The 19,302-nt window shown below is 42.5% G+C and overlaps 1 protein-coding gene across 14 annotated transcripts in view; it reads left to right on the top strand.

The window, feature by feature from the left end:
* LOC144752260 (uncharacterized) overlaps nucleotides 1-19,302 on the top strand; it is a 413,494-nt gene that overhangs the window by 276,465 nt on the left and 117,727 nt on the right. For 3 of the 14 annotated variants that reach the window (XR_013594107.1, XM_078640287.1, XM_078640283.1), the window contains one exon: nucleotides 11,670-12,770. The exons of the other annotated variants lie outside the window; for them this stretch is intronic. Coding sequence is in view for 1 of the 3 variants with exons in the window: in XM_078640287.1 (XP_078496413.1) it covers nucleotides 11,670-11,861 (192 nt within the window). In the remaining 2 variants the exon portion in view is untranslated. Of the gene's footprint in view, nucleotides 1-11,669; nucleotides 12,771-19,302 lie in introns of those variants that run through there. 14 annotated transcript variants of the gene reach the window in all.

Below are 19,302 nucleotides of genomic sequence, written 5' to 3'. Positions count from 1 at the left end.
CGGTTATTTCTCAGGCGACCCTAAGAAAATCAAGAAACCCGACGGCACCCCTGACTGCACCGCCAGACAGAGAGGGCAGGCACAGGGACAATGTAGGCAAGAGGTTTTCCTCTATGTCTAGCCTCCTTGTTTGGGCCTCAAACGCACTAGCAATTTTGAGACGATATGATCGCCAAATGTGGTGCGATCTCTCTCCCTTCATTGATCTGCTCCCAGTGAGTGCCAAAGCGGAAGCAAGAAAGATCCTGGAAAAAGGTGAACGATCTTCATCTGAGATGATAGATTGTGCAATGGACATTGCTACAACAGCTGTTCGTGCCTTGGCAGGTTCAGCGGTCCTGAGGCATCAAGGTTGGCTGAGATGTACCTGGATTTGCCCGGAGGTGCAGAACAAAATTATGGATCTGCCCTTCGCTGGAGATGTGCTGTTTGGCAAGTATATAGATGATGCGACACGGAAAGATCTTTGGGCACACTTCAATATCGAAAAGTACCTTTCCGGGGTGCAAGAGGAGAAGGTTTCTCTAAATATAGTGGAGGTTATCCACATTGCTACTCCTCCTATTCACAATCCTCTCAATCATTCAAGCCTCAGTACTCTCAAAGGCAAAATCAATCGGCGTCTTTCTCTTGCCATTCTTCAAGAGGTAGACAGGATTACACATTTTCTCGATTGCTGGAAGTTCATAACAGATTGGTGGGTCCTGAAAATTGTTCAATTTGGCCATACACTAGAACTCCAAAACCTTCCACCCCCCAGCACTCCTCGCGCCACAGAATCAAAACACCTGCATCTTCTCCGTCTCGAAGTTTGTCAACTGCTCACCAAGGGAGCGATAGAACCAGTGCCTCTTTCTCAAAGAGGAAGAGGGTTCTGTTCCAGGTTTTTCCTCATCCACAAGACAGAAGAAAAGTGGCACCCAATCTTTGATCTGAGGAAGCTCAACACCTATCTCATAAAACTCTCTTTTCAAATGGTCTTTCTTAAAGACGTCTTACGTCTTCTAAATCCAGGGTACTCTGGATCTCCAGGACACATGTTTCCATGTTCCAATCCACCCAGCTCACAAAAAATATTTACTCTTCACAGTAGCCAAGAGCCACTTTAAGTTCAAAGTACTGCCGTTCGAGCTCAGATCCGTTCCACGGATATTCACAAGGGTGTTGGCCCCGGTAGCAGCATTCCTAAGGAAACAATCGCTGGAAGTTTTCCCTTACCTAGACGATTGGGTGATAAAAGCTCCATCATTCTCAAACATCGACAGGGGCAGTCGAAAGTTACATCCAACTATTCAATCACCTGGGTCTGCATCTCAACAAGGGAAAATCAGTCTTTATTCCATCCAGGAGGGTCAAGTTCCTGGGCTCCATTTTGGATACAAGAAGCTGCAAGGTTTTTCCTTAGGAAGAAAGACAAAAAAAGCTAATTTTCTCTGCCAACCATTTACAAAAGAGACGATCCCTGTCAGTTCGTCTATACAAGTTTTTCCTAGGATTGATCTCATCTTGCATACCATTAGTTCCGCATTGCAGACTGTGAATGTGCCCCTTGCAAGAACAACTGAACATGCAAGAGCGCCAAGTCGAAGGTTCTTTCGAGGGCAAGATAAAGGTCACTCCTCTCATGAGAAAAGCAGCAGGCTGGTGTGCTATCAAGGAGAACATCTCGAGAGGTCTCTCTTTCAGAATGGCTCCATCCCCTCTGATTTTAACCACAGACGCCTCTATGAAAGGGAGGGGCTCTGTCTTACAGAACCTCCAAGTGAGCAGTCACTGGGACGCAGAAAAGCATTTTCTTCATATCAATCTTTTAGATCTCATAGCGATTCGCCTAGCCTTGCAGGCTTTCAGGCCGAAAGTTCAAGACGCAACTGTGCTGGTCAGAACGGACAACACAACGGCCATGCATTACATAACTAAGCAGGGAGGTACAAGGTCTCATCTGCTCTCGAAAGAAGCCCAGGGAATATGGGAATGGGCAATTCTCCACAAACTCGTTCTTTCAGCGGGACATCTACCAGGCAATCTCAACACAACAGCAGACACCTTGAGTTGTCTGAAATCGGCCTGTCACGAGTGGGAATTCGATCAAGACATTCTGGAGGAAGTGTTTCAACACTGGGGAACACCAACAATAGACCTGTTTCCAACTCCAGAAAATGCCGACTCTATGCAAGCAGGGATCACCATCGAGGGTCGCTGGGGAATGCTCTTTCGATGTCCCACGGCTTCTCAGGAAAATAAAGATGGAAACTTGCAGGATGATCTTAACGGCACCAGCGTGGCCTCGCCAATTCTGGCTCACGCAACTTCTCCTGCTTTCTCAGGTCCATCCATTTCACCTATGTCCCATTCCATCTCTATTAACAATGTCCCAGGGACAGGTGGTACATCCAGATCCTAGTTCTCTCCATCTGAAGGTCTGGCTCCTGAGCACAGAGAGTTCCACAGCTTAGATATCCCTCAGGAATGTAGGGAGATATTAACTCAAGCTCGCGCACCAAGTACAAACAGAACCTATTGTGTTAAATGGAAGTGCTTCTGCCTGTGGTATCATCGTGAACACATCCATCCATCCATTCCTTCAGCTCCTCATCAAATACTGCCTTAAATTCTATCACTGGGTAAATCATGCTTTTTCTCATTCTTCCATCAAAGTACATCTAGCAGCTATTTCAAGATTCAGAAGAACAGCTTCTGGTCCTTCTCTCTGGTCTGCTAGAATTATCAAACAGTTCCTGAAAGTTCTTTTCAGGGTTTTTTCCTCCTCTGGCTTGGAATCTCAATCTGGTTCTGGCTCATCTCATGAGACCTTCATTCGAGCCTATCCACAGGGTGGACTTCAAATTTTTGTCTTGGCAATTAGCTCTCCTTTTAGCCCTCACTTCAGCTAGGAGAGTAGGAGAGTTGCAAACTCTATCTATTTTAGAACCTTTTATTCAGTTGAAAAAGGGCAGGATGTTTTTAAGGACCAATCCAAAATTTAGTCCAAAGTTCCCTTCGGATTTCCATTTGAAGGAACCAGTGATTCTAAAGTCATTCTTCATTTTTTAATGTAAAAAATATCGGAACAAAATATAGAATGTGTAAAATTTCGTTTTTTGTAAGTATCGAAATAGTATTTATTTATATTAATTTATTATTTGTTTTATTGTATTAATATTTGTATGAAATTGCATTAAAATAATTATTGTAAGATCTATTTTAGTAGCTGGATATTGGGTTATTAGGGGATAAGGGTGGGGAGTGTTTTAAAAATATTAGTATAAAATTGCATATTTAATAAAAAATAAGAAAATTGCAATTATTTTAAAATTAGAAATTTAAATTAGAAATTATATTTTTGTTTTAGGAGCGGGATGTTGGGTTATCAGGGGATAAGGGTGGGGAATGTTTTAAAAATATTACCATAAAATTACACATTTAAATAAAAATGAAAATTAAAATTATTTTAAAATTAGAAATTTAAAGTTGAATTTGAATTTTTTATTTATTTTGGTTTAGTAGAGGGATGTTGGGTTTTTAGGGGATAAGAGTGGGGTGGGGGTAAAAATAATATAAATTAAAAGAATTAATAAAATTAAGGAAATATGTTATAATTAGAAATTTTATTTTAAATTTGAGAATAAAAATTTTGTTTTAGGAGTGGGATGTTGGGTCATTAGAGGATAAGGGTGGTGATTTTATTAGAAAAATTAATTTACATTTATAACTTAAAAATGTAAAATAATAAGTTTTTTTAGGAGTGGGATGTTGTGTTATTCGGGGAAAACGGTGAGGTAGTTAAAATAGTAAATTATTCCCTGACTCAATGATTACTGGAGTTTGAATATTAATTTATATATGTTTAGTGTCCAGCACCTTCCTGGACTTAATATTGGGTGCAGTGGGAATAGTAAATTATATATCTTTAGTGTTCAGCACCTTCTGTGACTTAATACTGACTGGAGTGGGAATAGTAATTTATATATGTTTAGTGTCCAGCACCTTCCTTGACTTAATACTGACTGGAGCGGGAATAGTAATTTATATATGGTTAGTTTCCAGCACATTCCCTGAATTAATACTGACTGGAGTAGGAATATTAATTTACATATGTTTAGTGTCCAGCACATTCCTGGACTTAATATTGGGTGGAGTGGAAATAGTAAATTATATATCTTCAGTGTCCAGCACCTTCCCTGACTTCATATTGACTGGATTGGAAATAGAAATTTATATATTTTTACTGAGAAACACCTTCCCTGACTTAATATTATTTAGAGTGGGAGTAGTAAATTAAATATGTTTACTGTACAGCATTTTAAACATTGAATAGTAAGTACATTCAAGCTATATATATATTGAAATGGTATTTTTAGATAAATAAAATATAGACATTGCATTAAAATATATATTTAGGAACATAAATAATGAAAAATATTTAATAGAGAAAGAATAACACTATTTTTTAAGATAATTTTATTATTTATTAATCACAATGTTAGGGAAAAATATATTTTATTGAGGTACTATTATACAATTGATGAAACAGAGAAAGTAAATATATATTTTTAATACATGAAAATGAAATATTTAGTATACATATGTTTATTCACATACAATATTTTTTAACACATGTTTTTCCATGTTTTACATTTCAAAACATAGGTATAATATTTTTCTATTAGGAAATATTTTTATATATTTTTGTTTATAACATTTGTGTAAGAAAATACATTTTTACATGTTTTTACAGTATGATTTTTGTATTTGTAACATTTACAAAATATTGATGAATGCTTTTGTATGTTTAATACATCACATAATACATATTTTCACATAAAATAACACAAACATAATATAATATATTTTATAACAGTATATATTTTTAATTAATAATAATAATTTTTGATTAATATAATTAATTACTACATTTGAGCATTTTATACAAGTATGATTTTCAAAAGCTTAAATTATATTTCTAACACTTAACACATTGTATGCATTTTTAGATATACATTGTAAATTATACAATTTAATAAGTAATTATAATAATAAATATTTTTTATTTTAATTATTACTATAATTTAACAATACATGATTTTTTTAAATAATTTTATAAAAATAAGTACATTGTTGTAATATTTTTAGAAAATAAAAAATGGTTTATTTATCTGTTTCCTTTGTTTTATATTTATTTAGTATGTTTTTAATCATTTAAGCAGGCATTTTTGTTTAACAGGGACTATTTTTAACCGCTCACTGTTGTTTTGGGTCGTTTCAAAGGGGAGAAGCTTGCGGTTATATGTTGTGTCGCATCTATGACGTTAAGTTTTATTTACTACCTTTTTATTATATATAAAACCCCCTCCAATCCGGCTTCAGACAAGGCCGCAGCACAGAAACCCCGATGCTGAACATCATAGACGACATTCATGGCTCTCTTGACGCAGACAAGTGCTGCCTCCTCATACTCCTTGATCTCTCTGCAGCTTTCGACACAGTGGACCATAAGCTCCTCATGAAGACACTTCAAGTAAGAGCTGGCCTCGGCGAGGTAGTACTCAAATGGTTTTCCTCCTTTCTACATAACCGCTCGCAAATAATAAAAATGAAGAACTTCACCTCCGAAACCTAGCAAGTCAACAAGGGTGTCCCTCAAGGATCAGTGCTCTCTCCTCAGCTCTTTAACATCTATATGGAACCGCTCGCCAAGCTACTCAGGAATGCCAACATCCACTTCCACCTCTACGCGGATGACACGCAGATTTACCTGGAAACCTCTTCTCTCAATGACATCCACAGACTAAATGATGTCCTTAAAGATGTTCAAGATTGGCTGACAAAGAATCACCTGAAACTCAATCCCGACAAGACTGAAACACTTCTCATCTCAAACAAAGAAGACAACCCTCAAATCACCGAGTGGCTGAAGTCGATCGATGCTCTTAAAGGTAATCTCACGCTAGCTGACTCCGTAAAATCTCTGGGTTTCACCCTAGACCCCAAACTAACCTTGACAAATCACATCAAGAACTCGGCGAAAAGTGCATTCTTTAACCTCAGACTTCTGAACAAAATCAAACCTTACATTCCCAACAAGGACCTCAAACTAGCCACGCAATCTCTAGTTCTATCAAGACTGGACTATGGGAACTCAATCCTAACAGGCATCCCCAAATGGCACCTGGCCCCACTAAAAACAACACTTCACGTGGCTGCGAGAATGATCACAGGCTGCAAAAAATCTGACCACATCTCCCCGGCACTCAAAGAACTCGAATGGCTCCCTGTGGAAATGCGTAGTACCTTCAGAACGGCCTGCCTAACCCACAAGGCCCTCCACACCGGCAAACCAGAATACTTGGCAAACAAGCTCAAAGGCCAAGTTAGAAATTTGAGAAGCTCCAACTCCCTGCTGCTCATCCTACCAAAAACCAGAAAGAAGAAAACTGCAGACTGCTCCTTCACAGGAAATGCCCCTAAAGTATGGAACTCCACCCCCCCCCCACATCAGAACCATACCGTCTTATGCGGAATTCAAGAGCCAACTCAAATCCTTGTTCCTTACCCGTTCCCTAGGTTGTGGGTAACTAGGATCAGCAAGCATCCCAGAACTATGTGGTAACTCTGAACCCTGTTACCAAGAAGTCCTGCTGTACGAACTTTTCCTCCTTCCAAATTGTCTTTCGTTGATCGCTTTTATTTGTTACGTGTCATGTTCACTTTTTTTTTTTTTCATTCCCTTTACTGTAAAGCGCTCTGCTACCTTAGGGTCTTGTTAGCGCTATAGAAAACTTCTAAATAAATAAATAAATATTTGCTAATAAGTTCCTGTTGTTAAGTGGTAGTTAGTATGTGTAGTGGTAGGTTGTTGTGTTTTTGGTGCGTTTTGGTAGTTGTATTTTAGCGAGAGTTCGAGGTTTTGTTTTTGCGGCCTAGTGTAGAAATGTAATGCTATGTTTCTAAATGTATGTTTATTTAATATGGAGTGTTTATATATGTTGTTTAATATACTGTATGTGTATGTTTGTGTGGGTGGGTATGTTTCTTTCTCTTTTTGTAGGTTTTGTTATCGGCATCGCGTTTTGGAGAATATAGCGTTTTATTTTATTAAGAAGTGTGTAGTAGTATTTAATAATTTTTCGTGTTTTCCTGGAGCGTTTCTTTTTTTAAACACTATGGGGCCCATTAGGATGGCGGGCGGATTTCCGTCCGCCCGCCACCCTAGCAGTGCTGGGACCGGCTGCCAGTGGTGCAGCATGACTGCAGGCACCACTGTCAGATATCTTGAATGTGACTCTGTACACACTGTCATGGAACCCTGGAACATGCTGGCCCATTTGTCCTGGGTGGGAGGAGGAGTGGAAGCAATAACTAGTCCCCCCCTGTCCCACAAGAACACACCTGTCACTATGCTGTCCTTGAGATTGAATGCAAATGCCCTGTCTAGATGGCTGACACTGGCCATGGGTGTGGGGAACACAAGGCCCTGTTGGCAGTCGCGTACAACATGACTGCAGGCACCACTGTTAGACATCTTGAAGGTGACTCTGTACACACTGTCATGGAACCCAGGAACATGCTGACCCATTTTTCCTGGGTGGGAGGAGGAGTGGAAGCACTGACTAGTCCCCCCCCATCCCACAAGAACACACCTGTCAATATGCTGTCCCTGGGAGTGAATGCAAATGCCCTGTCAAGATGGCTACACAGGGCCATCATGTACAAAATTTGGAAAAAATCAACTGCCAGTCCTTGGCCTACTCACACAACTACAGACCATAACCGTAACTGTACATTCCACACACTGACAGGTAAAGATCAGTCACATGTGCCTTCGATGTGCATGCTACAAATGTGTGTGGAGGACAGGACAAACTCTAATTAGCAGTCACACCACATAACACAAAACACACACAAATAAACACACATCAGGGATAATGCCTATGGACAGTAGATGTGAGGTGTAATGCAAGATGGCTGACACTCATGCGTTGTGTCATGTGCACAAGGCATTGTTGTGATTTGCATTTTAACTCAACATCAGTCAGCGGTGTCAGCATCCTTGAAAACTACCACCCTCACTGTCATTGATCCTCTGACAATGATGAGTAAGCTGGTCTGTCTGACATTGGAAAGTGGGGTAGAAGTCAACACAGTCTAACTCAAGCACTAAACACACTGTACCTCACAGCTATGACCATGAAGGCAAATGAACATCCTTGGGAATCTTCTCTGTCCACGGAGAACAAGTAGAATGTACAAGAAGAGATCATGTGCAAAAATATGCAACAACAAAATGTACTCCAGCAAGATTTTTAGATGTGTGCAAAGTGATGAGAAATATCAACACAATTATGTCTTCTCACTTTGCATACGTTTATAAACAATGCTAAAACAACACTGGCATAACAACAACCATGTTGTGACATAGCAGAACATCACAATCCAAAACATCACACAAATTTGCTGTAGGCTCTGCGCAGGAGTTCAAACTTATACTATTTACAATTGCAAGTCCAGTGTGGGCAACATTAGGGAATGTCAGATCATACTTTTATCACATAATACAACAACTCCTGTTAGTGACTCCCCTACAGCATGTCAATGTAATTACCTGTGTTTCAATAGACTGCCATGTAACAATGCATTTGTCAGAAGAAATGCGTTGCAATTGCATTCGAGGTTACACATGTGATTTCATTGATTGTTCACATTAACACATTTATCCAAGCAAAATCATCAAATGCTGACACATATTCAGAAGAGTGACACATATACAAAAAAGAAAGAGAAGAAAAGCTGGGAGTACTGTATTTATCTCAGAAACAATCAGGTATTTAATCATCAAGGAAAAACACAAATAGATCATAAGTCAGAAAATATATATTGATATACAAATTACAATCACAAAAACAATCGAATTCTTGTCTTTCGTGATGTTGAGCAGCCGACGCGTTTCGTCCTAGAGGCAGGACGTCATCAGGGCTGCAAGTGCAAACATATAATACAATCACATCAGTACATATGTACCATCTTAAGCAATGATATTCTAAACACAAAACCAAATCATTATATTACTATTGATAAAAAACAGCTCATTGTGCCGGGTAGTAATAACAGAAAATTCAACACATGAATATTACACTACTAGAAACTTGCGGGACTGTTCGCCTATATTTCATACGAAACCGATATCTGCAGCTCATTCTTTTTACATAAAAACTACACCTGCATTCTGGGATAAAAAGCTGGCCAACTGTAGCGTGCGTATAGTGAGAAAATCATGAATGAACAGCTCACCTCGTACAATTATAATAAGGCTCCTCTGTCTTTGGCTTTGAATTCTGAACCTTAAATCAAGGCAGTTTGATACAAGAGGCCGATTCTTCACCAGTGTACCGATATGTTAGTAATGAACTGAGGTAAGGCAGAAAAGAGGAAAACCGATCAATTACCCAAATGTGCTTTATATCTACACAGTTTCACCTTCACTATTCGAATATTCTAATACTTATAAGTAACCACGTCATTCATAATTGCATGTTGCAACTATAGGAATTCCTACCTTATAAACCACTAGGTCAATGCTTCTCTCAAATCGATTTATCCCTTATTTCTTAAATCGAGAGTTCTTTAAAAACTGTTCTGCCAATGAAATGTCAAACCTAGAAAAATTAATAAACCTTCATGTATTGAGTTACTCCATAATCCATCATGAAAAATAAAGAACTCAGACCTTCCTATTCACTCACCCCAACTCAGTGTAATGCCGCAACAGGAATTATTCACATCTGTTAAGCAGTATTCCTATCACTTCCTTCTGAATAAATCCATTCTACAAAAACGAGAAATGAACAAATTATGTAGCTCTATTAGTCCCATCCCTCTGAGTTAATCCATTTACCAAAGTTCTGCCTAGTCCTCTCTGCTTACCCTTAATAACATGGCCTCATGTTCATCCTCATCTCCACACCAACCGGGTACGATAAATCCCAAAGGTAAAGTGCCGAGGACTCCCTGTGCCTAAAAAGACGCCAATAACCAATCACAGCACGCTCTGTTTTGCGCGCAACCTAATTCAACCCATCTGTGTAACAGTAGAAGTTCCCCGTGAGGTCCGCTATCGTCAATATTTCCGGCTGCTTTTCATTTCCGCTCATGCGCAACTCGCTTTTAGTCTGTTATATGGGTTTCCAAATCGGTCTGTTAGCCGAATTGTTTCCTGTTATTGCTGCCATGATTTCCGGTCATGCGTAGCTGAGGGTTCATCTAACTAGACGAGTTTCCATTAAGGTCCGCTCTGATCATGCGCAGAAGTATCATAACATGTTCGAGTCCACAACTAAGTGTTAATTCGAACACCAACCCGATCTAACAGTAAGATATAACGATTACATTCAAAACATCAAATTCTTAAATACCACCGGGACTGGTTAGACCCGACTTCCTTTCGTGAATAACTGCTTCCGCTACCATATTATTTCTATGTATACCTTCCCCGAGTTGTGTGTTGCCATTTGTAATGCCTTTACCTGCGTTCAAATATTTTGATTTTGAAACGAACCTGCACTGCGCTAAATTAAGATTACTCGTGCTGGTGAGTATATCTATACTCATGAATGCTTCTATATATACAGAAGGACTTGAAACGAACCTACACTGTACTGAATTAAGGTTAATCGTGCTAGAGAGTATATCTCTAATCAGGAAATCTTTCTATATGTTATGAAGACATGAGACATGAGACACGAGAACATCTCAGTATTCAAGCACTATATCACACATTTCATGGCCGTAGTGCCTAGATGTGGGCAGGGCAAGGTGCTCGTGTCAATAGAATAAATTAATAAACCACAGTTGGCCTCTGCTAGATACCCCAGAATGTGTACAATAAGCATTAGACATAATAAATAAAACATTTATTTTCGCATTAACTGTTACTGATCATATACATCAATTGAGTCCACACTTCACTAATGATTATGCCAGAAAATGGTGTAATTCAGAATCGATATATCAATATATATTTTCTGACTTATGATCTATTTGTGTTTTTCCTTGATGATTAAATACCTGATTGTTTCTGAGATAAATACAGTACTCCCAGCTTTTCTTTTTTGTATATGTGTATGTCTAGTCTGGGGTTGGGACGATGCCCCAGTAGCTGGTGGAGTGCTAATTAATACTATTATCAGAGAACTATCCCTATTAGTGCGCCCTACTATACCCTACGTCGTCCACGAGCCTTGTTGTGTAACTATTCAGAAGAGTGAGTTTGCATGTCACCTCTACAATGTAACAGTGACAATGATTCACAAAGACAAGCACAGATGCACAATTCCTGCTAAGCATCACATCTGGTACAGTATGTATGTCATTGTAAAAACACTGATGTGTCAAATAACAACACAACTGGCTCATGCCCAGTGTGACACTTGACAAATAATTACTACGAACAGTCAAGGATAACAATACATGCACATTGATGCACAGAGCTGGACATGCTCAGTAAAGCACATGATTAAAAAATAACAATGTTCAATTAATGCATATCTCAGTGTCTGTGACGACTGATGAGTAGAAATAAGTACATTATCCACAACATCTACACATTTGTTGGTGTATGACACCATAACATCTAAAAATACACAACTAACATTGTGTCTCTCTACTATCCACAGGCACTCCAAAACAGAGGGCATCATGTAAAAAAGAATCTGAGTCCACCAGCAGCTCCAGCACAACTTCGGACACTGAGACCTCCAGTGGGGATGACTCTCTCTTCTCGGGCGATGGGAACCAATCTGACACCTCCGGTGTGGGTCAGCATGTGGCACCACTATGATCAGCAGCTCCAACAACCAATCATGTAACATCCAGGCGCCCCGGATCCCCACGGACACAGCCGGACAACAAAACCCTGGGAGCACAGCAAGACAACCCAATCAGGATTTGGCAGGAAATACCAGCCCTGCCAACAATGAAGGAGGACAGGAGCTGTCAGTGCGTGCAATGCCAGGCAATGTCCGTGCGGGTAGCTTAAGGAATGGTGTGAGGGTGCATGGTGAGAGGATACGTACCACAGCTGGTGTCAGAAATCAAGCTGACCCAGAGTTAGAAGGCATTTTCGATGTATATCGTGAATGTACCGGAGACTTTGGCCAGGTTGTCTGGATCAGGAACATAAAACATCAGCAGGCTGCACATTTCGACCGGATGGACAATCATATGGACCAACACATGTACCATATGGAGTACAACTAGTCGAAAATGGACAATCTCACTGCGGTGCATAGGAACATACATACATGCATACCTATGCCAGATAACCACCAACATTACCCCACCTCCCCGCGTGCACTCCACACCTGTTGCCTCAACATCGACAACTGCCACAGGGAGGGATGAGGAGTCTGGCGTAGAGTCCCCTCCACCGCAGCCGCCTGATACTGAGGGTCCCACCCCACCAAAGAAGAGGAGGGGCTGTCCAAGGAACGATGGCAAGTGAGAGACTGATGGACATGCATCCCTCCCAGAAACAAAAGAAATGCTCTGGATATCCTATATTGTGTGCAAATCATTCACCTTGTTGACAGTCCCTGGACTCTCCCACATCGGGTGGAGAGTTTAAGTTGGACTAAATGCCAAATTGACTGTGGACTTTGCTCAGAAGATTTTTCATCTAACACTTTCAACTCCTCTAGGAACTGTGGATTTCAAAATTGGGAATGCAATCACCTTTACCTGTTAGATGTTTTCACATGCACATTAATAAATTCATATTCACACAATCCCTGTGTCATCTGTGAATTATCCACTGTACCCACTTTTAAATCAGGATCAGTATCACCTGGCACGGTCTCTCAATGAGGTGCATGAGTTCTGTGATAGGAATTCTTCTAATACAGAAGTATGCACAACAAAATAGGCCGTTGGTGAAGGATGGTTGGACATTTGTTGCACATCAGAACACACAATCCAAAGACCCACTACCTCTAGTGTCTCGGCTCAACAAAAGATACAGAAGATGCATGATGATACCACCACCCAGTACCCAGTATATCAATATCTGGAAATCTTCCATAAAATGCAAGTATTCCACTTATGTGTTAAAAACTGTACCATTTCATGGCTAAACTATCCGTGCTGACCAGATTTACAATTACAAAGAGTCTTGTTTTTCAACCTTGTGGTGCAGCGCTTCAACAGTACCAACATGATCTCATGTGGACTCAAAGGCATCTTGCACAACAATCATAGAAAGAATGTGTACTAAAATGTCACACACAAAGCTATAATGTTAGCTTGGCTCCGGTTACTTTAGCATAATACAGCATGATCCTAGGGACCAGCTTACAATTCATCTACCGCCTCATGAAGAATTATAACTTGACACATACCAGAGATAGGCACACAAGGTCAGCACAACACACATAGCACATGCAACATTTAAACATTGCACACACTGTTGTCAAATTAAACCATTGAAGCACACAAACATAGACCATTGTCTTATGAAATGAACACCATGGCAGAAAAACCTTATATACACGGTTGTAGCATATTTTTGCAACAGACAAGGCAAACATCAATGTATGTAACAGGTTTATTACACAGGCAGAAGCTCTGCTCAACACAAAAGCAAACTGATTACAGTTCCAAGTATCCAAATAAACAAAAGAAATGACAAATCTGACCCAAAAAATTGTCTGTCAGAGAGTACTGGTCCAAATTGAAAATCCATTATGGGACAGCTTTGTGTGTACCCACACAACAGCCAATGTGAAGTAGAAACAGTACAGTCTTAAATACAACGTGCCATGATGACATATCCAAATATTGACTCACTATTGTCCATTGTAAATTCTGACCAAAAGCTAGGAGTAATTTCAACAATGTAGTGGAGACCTTCATAACTCAACATACACTGTACAATGGCAATGAACCTGTAAATTAGCATACCCACACACATCACAACATATTGTCCTACATACGCAGATCACGCTTAGGAAATGCATCATCAGACATCTTTGCATACTTACACTCAAGTAAAGAAGTTGTTAATGAGCTGCTCCTGGCATCCACCTCCTCTTCCTCATCACTGGCAACGTGCACCAGGCCTGGATCCTCCCATGATGGAGGATGTTGGTCCCTGTCATCCTGGATGAACGGTAGCTTATTCCTCACAGCCTTATTGTGAAGCATGCAACACACTGTAATGTTTTTGCATACCTTCTCTGGGGAATATTGAAGGGTACCTCCTGTCCGATCTAGGCAGCAGAATCTCTTCTTCAGCAGCCCAAATGTGTGCTCAATCACATGCCTGGTCTGCCCATGTGCCCCGTTGTAACAGACATCAGCAGGTGCGACCAGGTTCCTAAGTGGTGTCAGCAACCAGGGCATGTTTGGGTATCCAGAGTCTCCTAGATTTATCAAATAAAAATGATCAGTTAAGCAAAAACAGGGGACACCGTGACAGACAATGATCACACAACTGACACTGACAACTTGACTCACCAACAAGCCAGGCACACTCATTCATGAGCTGGGACATCAGCTGGGGGATCCGACGAATCCTCATTATGTATGCGTCATGGGCAGATTCCCGGAAAACGTACACATACATGGGAGATGATCTGGTCTGCCAAACACACCACAAGTGAATGAATATGGACTAGTGACGCAAGTCACTAGACCCTACCCGCACTACCTGGGGCAGAACTCCAACTGCCTATGTAAACTGAAAAGTACTCCTATTTACTTGCTTTAACAAGTTTGATTATTGTAATCTTCTTCAAAATGTCATTGCTTCAAACATTTTGTTTATACATTTCAAATTAAACATACAATGTATCGTTATCCTAAGCTAGACATGTAAATTGCTGTCTAAACATGAATCATTGGTTCAAAAAAGAGTATTGAAAAATTATCAATTATCATTATATTATTATTATCACCGACACCATAGTAGGCCCACGCCGGCGTGATGACATCAGTTCCCTTTTTTCCGCGTCGCCGACGCTAACAGTTTTCAAGGGATCGTCTGTAGCTGTATAGTACCTTTGTTACTTTGTATTTCTACTGGTGTTTTCTTTGTCTTCTGTCGTGATGTCTACGAAGAAGACTGGATTTAAGGCATGCGGAGAATGTGGCAAGATGATGTCTATCACTGATCCACACGAGTGCTGCATTTGGTGCTTGAGCTCCGATCATGACGTCGAAGATTGTCCTTCTTGTAAAAAGATGACTCCGAGGGCACTCCGGGAGAGGGAGACTAAACTCCTCGTAGCGAAATTGAAGAACAAAAAGGATAAAAAGAGTTCGAGGTCACGAACTTGGCGCATGCTTCGAGGTCTTCGAGGTAGAAGCATAAAAAGAGGAGTCATGAATCTCGCCATCACTCTGAGAAAGACTCGAGTTCAAGGCCGAAGTCACAGGTGAAGTTACTTCGGAAGGAGGCGGTGGCCTCGGCTTCGGAAGAACAGGTCTCCGAGGGTGAGGCTTCGCGTGCGGATTTGCCTGTGTCACCGAAGCAGTTGCCGAATCCTTCTCGAAAGAAAGGGTGAGGCTTTGTTGCCTGCGGGTTCGTCGACCCCGGTGCACCAGCCTGAGGTGGAGGCCAAGGTTGAGAAGACTCCGCTCCCTCAAGAGCAACCTGGGGGCTTTTATCAAGCCTTTCCGGCTCCAGGTCAGGATCCTACCCAGTTCCTGAATGCCATGTATGGCGTTTACTCCAGGGCAATGTACCCCTTTGGTGCACCGGTTGGTCCAACGGGTCCATTAGCATTTAATGTGGGCGTCCCCCAGGCTTATGCTCCTGCGCCTATTATGCCTTTCATGCCGGCTCCAGCTCCGCATTGGCATTTTCCGGTTCAGCCGAAGCCTTCGACGCCGAAGCCTTCAATGCCGAATCCATCGACGCCGATACCCTTGAGTCCGGTGCCGAATCCAGCTCGTCCTCGGGTTAAGCTGCCTCTTCCGACTTCGAGTTCAGCGTCGGCTCCGGCTCCGGTGGAGTCAGTCCCGGATCCGCCAACTTCATTTATGAAGGAGAGGTCGAGGCGTGAGGCACAGAAGCTTCTGGAAGAGGAGAGGTATTGTGATAAAAATTTGGAGAAGGATGAACTGCAGGATTCGGAGGATCCTTTTGATGACCTGAGAGAGGCTAGTGGTCTTGAACGGTCTCCTAAGTGGGATTTGGCCTCTGTATCTGATGTACCTTCCAAGGATATAATACCTTATCACGTTGTTATTAAGAAGGCTGCAGACTTGTTGAACATTACTCTGCCTACTGCTGAATACAAGTCTAACATTCTAACTGAGGTCCTTCACTCGCCTTCTTCTGTTATTGAACCACTGCTCCCATTTAATGACGCTTTGGCTGAGCCTATTTATGAGGTGTGGAAAAAGCCTCTGACAGCTCCTGCTGTTTCAAGGGCGGATGCGAGAAGATATAGAGTAGCACCTGGTGACCCGGACTTTTTGTCAACGCACCCCCTGCTAGAGAGTTTGGTTGTGCAGGCTGCCTGCCTCAAAGAAGGTTAGGGGTGCTTTTCCGCAGGTTCCTGGGGAAAAGGAAGCAAGGAAGTAAGACCAGGCGGCAAAGAAAATCTTTTCCTCAGCCAGCATGGCGCTTAATTCTACAAATGCAACTTGCCTGATGGGTAGATACATCCATGCTTTGATGGATTCCGTCAAACAATTGGTGCCTAAAATTCCTGAGAACGATAGGAAGGATTCTCAGGAGGTGGCGGCAAGGCAGGTAATCCAGAGTGGGCTGGACACGGCTGATTCAGTGGCGAGAGTGATGGGCTCTTCAGTGGCCACTAGGAGAGCTGCGTGGTTGAAATCTTCAGATTTTTCTGTGGATGTTCAGTCTGCCTTGATGGATTTGCCCTTTGATGGGTCAGGGTTGTTTGGAAAAAAAAGCTGACGCTGCTTTAGAGCGGTTTAAAGACAGCAGAGCGACGGCAAAGTCTTTGGGCCTTCTGACCATGGGCTCTTTTGGAAAGCGATTCAGAGGATTTGGCAGATCTTCCTTTCGGGCCTACAAACAATCACATCAGCAGCCTCAGCAGCAGCAAAATACGCTGTACAAGTCATACAGGGGCAGGCAAAGAGCTCGTCCTAGAGGTCGCCAAGCCTCCTCCTCTTCCCCTTCCCAACCTCCTGCCAACGCAGCAAAGCAGCCCTAGATCTGCCATTCTGGATCATGTGGGTCCAGTGGGGGGTCGGCTTACCCATTTTCTGCGAGATTGGGAATTGATTACATCAGATCATTGGGTTCCCTTTCAGGAATTTCCCCCAAATTACCCTCCTTGCCAGGGTTATTGTTTGGAGGACTACCTGCTGCTCCTGCATGAAGAAGTCCTGGCACTGTTCAGAAAAGGTGCGATAGAGGTGGTTCCGGAGCAGGAGAGGGGTCAGGGATGCTACTCCTGGTATTTTCTGATCCCCAAGAAGGATGGCAGACTTCGTCCAATCCTGGATCTCAGGATCTTGAATCTTTACCTGAAGCAGGAGAAGTTCAAGATGCTCACCCTTGCGCAGGTTCTTCAAGCGCTGCTGGAAGAGGACTGGATGGTGTCAATCGACTTACAGGATGCGTATTTTCATATTCCCATTTTGAAGTCGCACAGGAAGTATCTCCGTTTCACGGTTGGATCGCAACACTACCAGTTTGCGGTCCTTCCATTTGGTCTTACTACTGCATCTCGAGTCTTCACCAAGGTGATGGCTGTGGTGGCTGCACATCTCAGAAGATCAGGGATACCGGTATTCCCGTATCTGGACGATTGGCTGATCAAAGCAGAATCTCCAGAGATAGTGCTCCATCATCTGCAGGAGACAACTCAGTTGTTGCACAGGTTGGGCTTTTCGATAAATGTACCCAAATCTCACCTGGGGCCCTCCCAGCGCAACCTGTTCATAGGTGCGGTACTGGACACTACTGTATGTCGTGCATTCCCTCCTCCTCAAAGGATTCGCGACATACAGGAAATGATTCCTTTATTTTACAATGGAGCGGTCGTTCCAGTCCTGAAGGTCCTTCGTCTGCTCGGTCTGATGGCTTCTTGCATTCTGTTGCTCAGCCATGCACGCTGGCACATGAGGGCACTCCAGTGGTGCCTCCGCAGGCAGTGGTATCAACACAGCGGAGATCTCAGGGAGTCAGTGAGGATCTCGAGAGAAACTGCAGCGGATCTGTCTTGGTGGAGCGTGGAAGGCAATCTGTCACAAGGAAAGCCTTTTCAACTACCTCCATCGGTGGCCACACTTATAACGGATGCATCCACTCTAGGGTAGGGTGCTCATCTGGGGGATCTGGAGATCAAGGGTCTTTGGTCTCCAGAGGAAAGGTTGCTTCACATCAACCTTCTAGAGTTGCGGGCTATACGTTTAGTGCTCAAGGCCTTCCTCCCTTCCCTTTGCGGTCAGTCAGTTCAAGTCCTGACAGACAACACAACCGCGATGTGGCATGTCAACAAGCAGGGAGGAGTGGGGCTGCAGTGTCTCAGCAGGGAGGCTCTGCGTCTCTGGTCCTGGGTTCAGGACCATCAGATTTGTCTGATGGCAAATCATATGGCCGGAGTACTGAACGTTCATGCAGAAAGTCTGTCTGCAGTTCTCCGCCAACCACGAGTGGAGGCTCCATCCAGAGGTAGTTCGTTATGTCTTTCGGACATGGGGGACTCCTCAGGTGGACCTGTTCGCCACTCGCGAGAATGCTCACTGCCCGTCATTCTGCCACCTCCAGTTTCCGATGCAGGGAGCCTTGGGGGACGCGTTTCAGTTGAGTTGGCGCCCGCAACTCCTTTACGCGTTTTCTCCCATACCCTTGATTCCTCGGGTTCTGAGGAAGATTCGCCAAGACCGGGCCCAAGTTATTTTGATCGCCCCGGATTGGCCAAGAAGTGTGTGGTACACAGACCTTCTCCACCTCTCCTAGTGCCCTCCCCTCCGTCTCCCTCACAGGGCAGATCTCCTCTCCCAGATGGAGAGGCAGGTTCTACACCCCCATCTCCAGATCTTACACCTTCATGCCTGGAGATTGAGCAGGGCAACCTGATTTCTTTTTCTCTCCCACACGATGTGGTGGATGTCATCTTATCGGCCAGGCGTGACTCCAAGTCCATTTATTCTTATAGATGGTCTACATTTGTTACTTGGTGTGGGGAGCAGTCCATTGACCCTTTAGGGGCTCGTTTGTCCAATATACTTCAATTTGCACTTTCTTTGGCCCAGCAGGGTTTTGCGGTGGTTATTTGTCCCCGGACCAGCCCTCTTTGTTTAAATCTCCTATTGTATTACGAT

This window comes from Lissotriton helveticus, chromosome 1_1 (genome assembly GCF_964261635.1).
Source record: "Lissotriton helveticus chromosome 1_1, aLisHel1.1, whole genome shotgun sequence".
NCBI classification, from domain to species: domain Eukaryota; kingdom Metazoa; phylum Chordata; class Amphibia; order Caudata; family Salamandridae; genus Lissotriton; species Lissotriton helveticus.
This window is presented reverse-complemented; position numbering and strand designations above follow the sequence as displayed.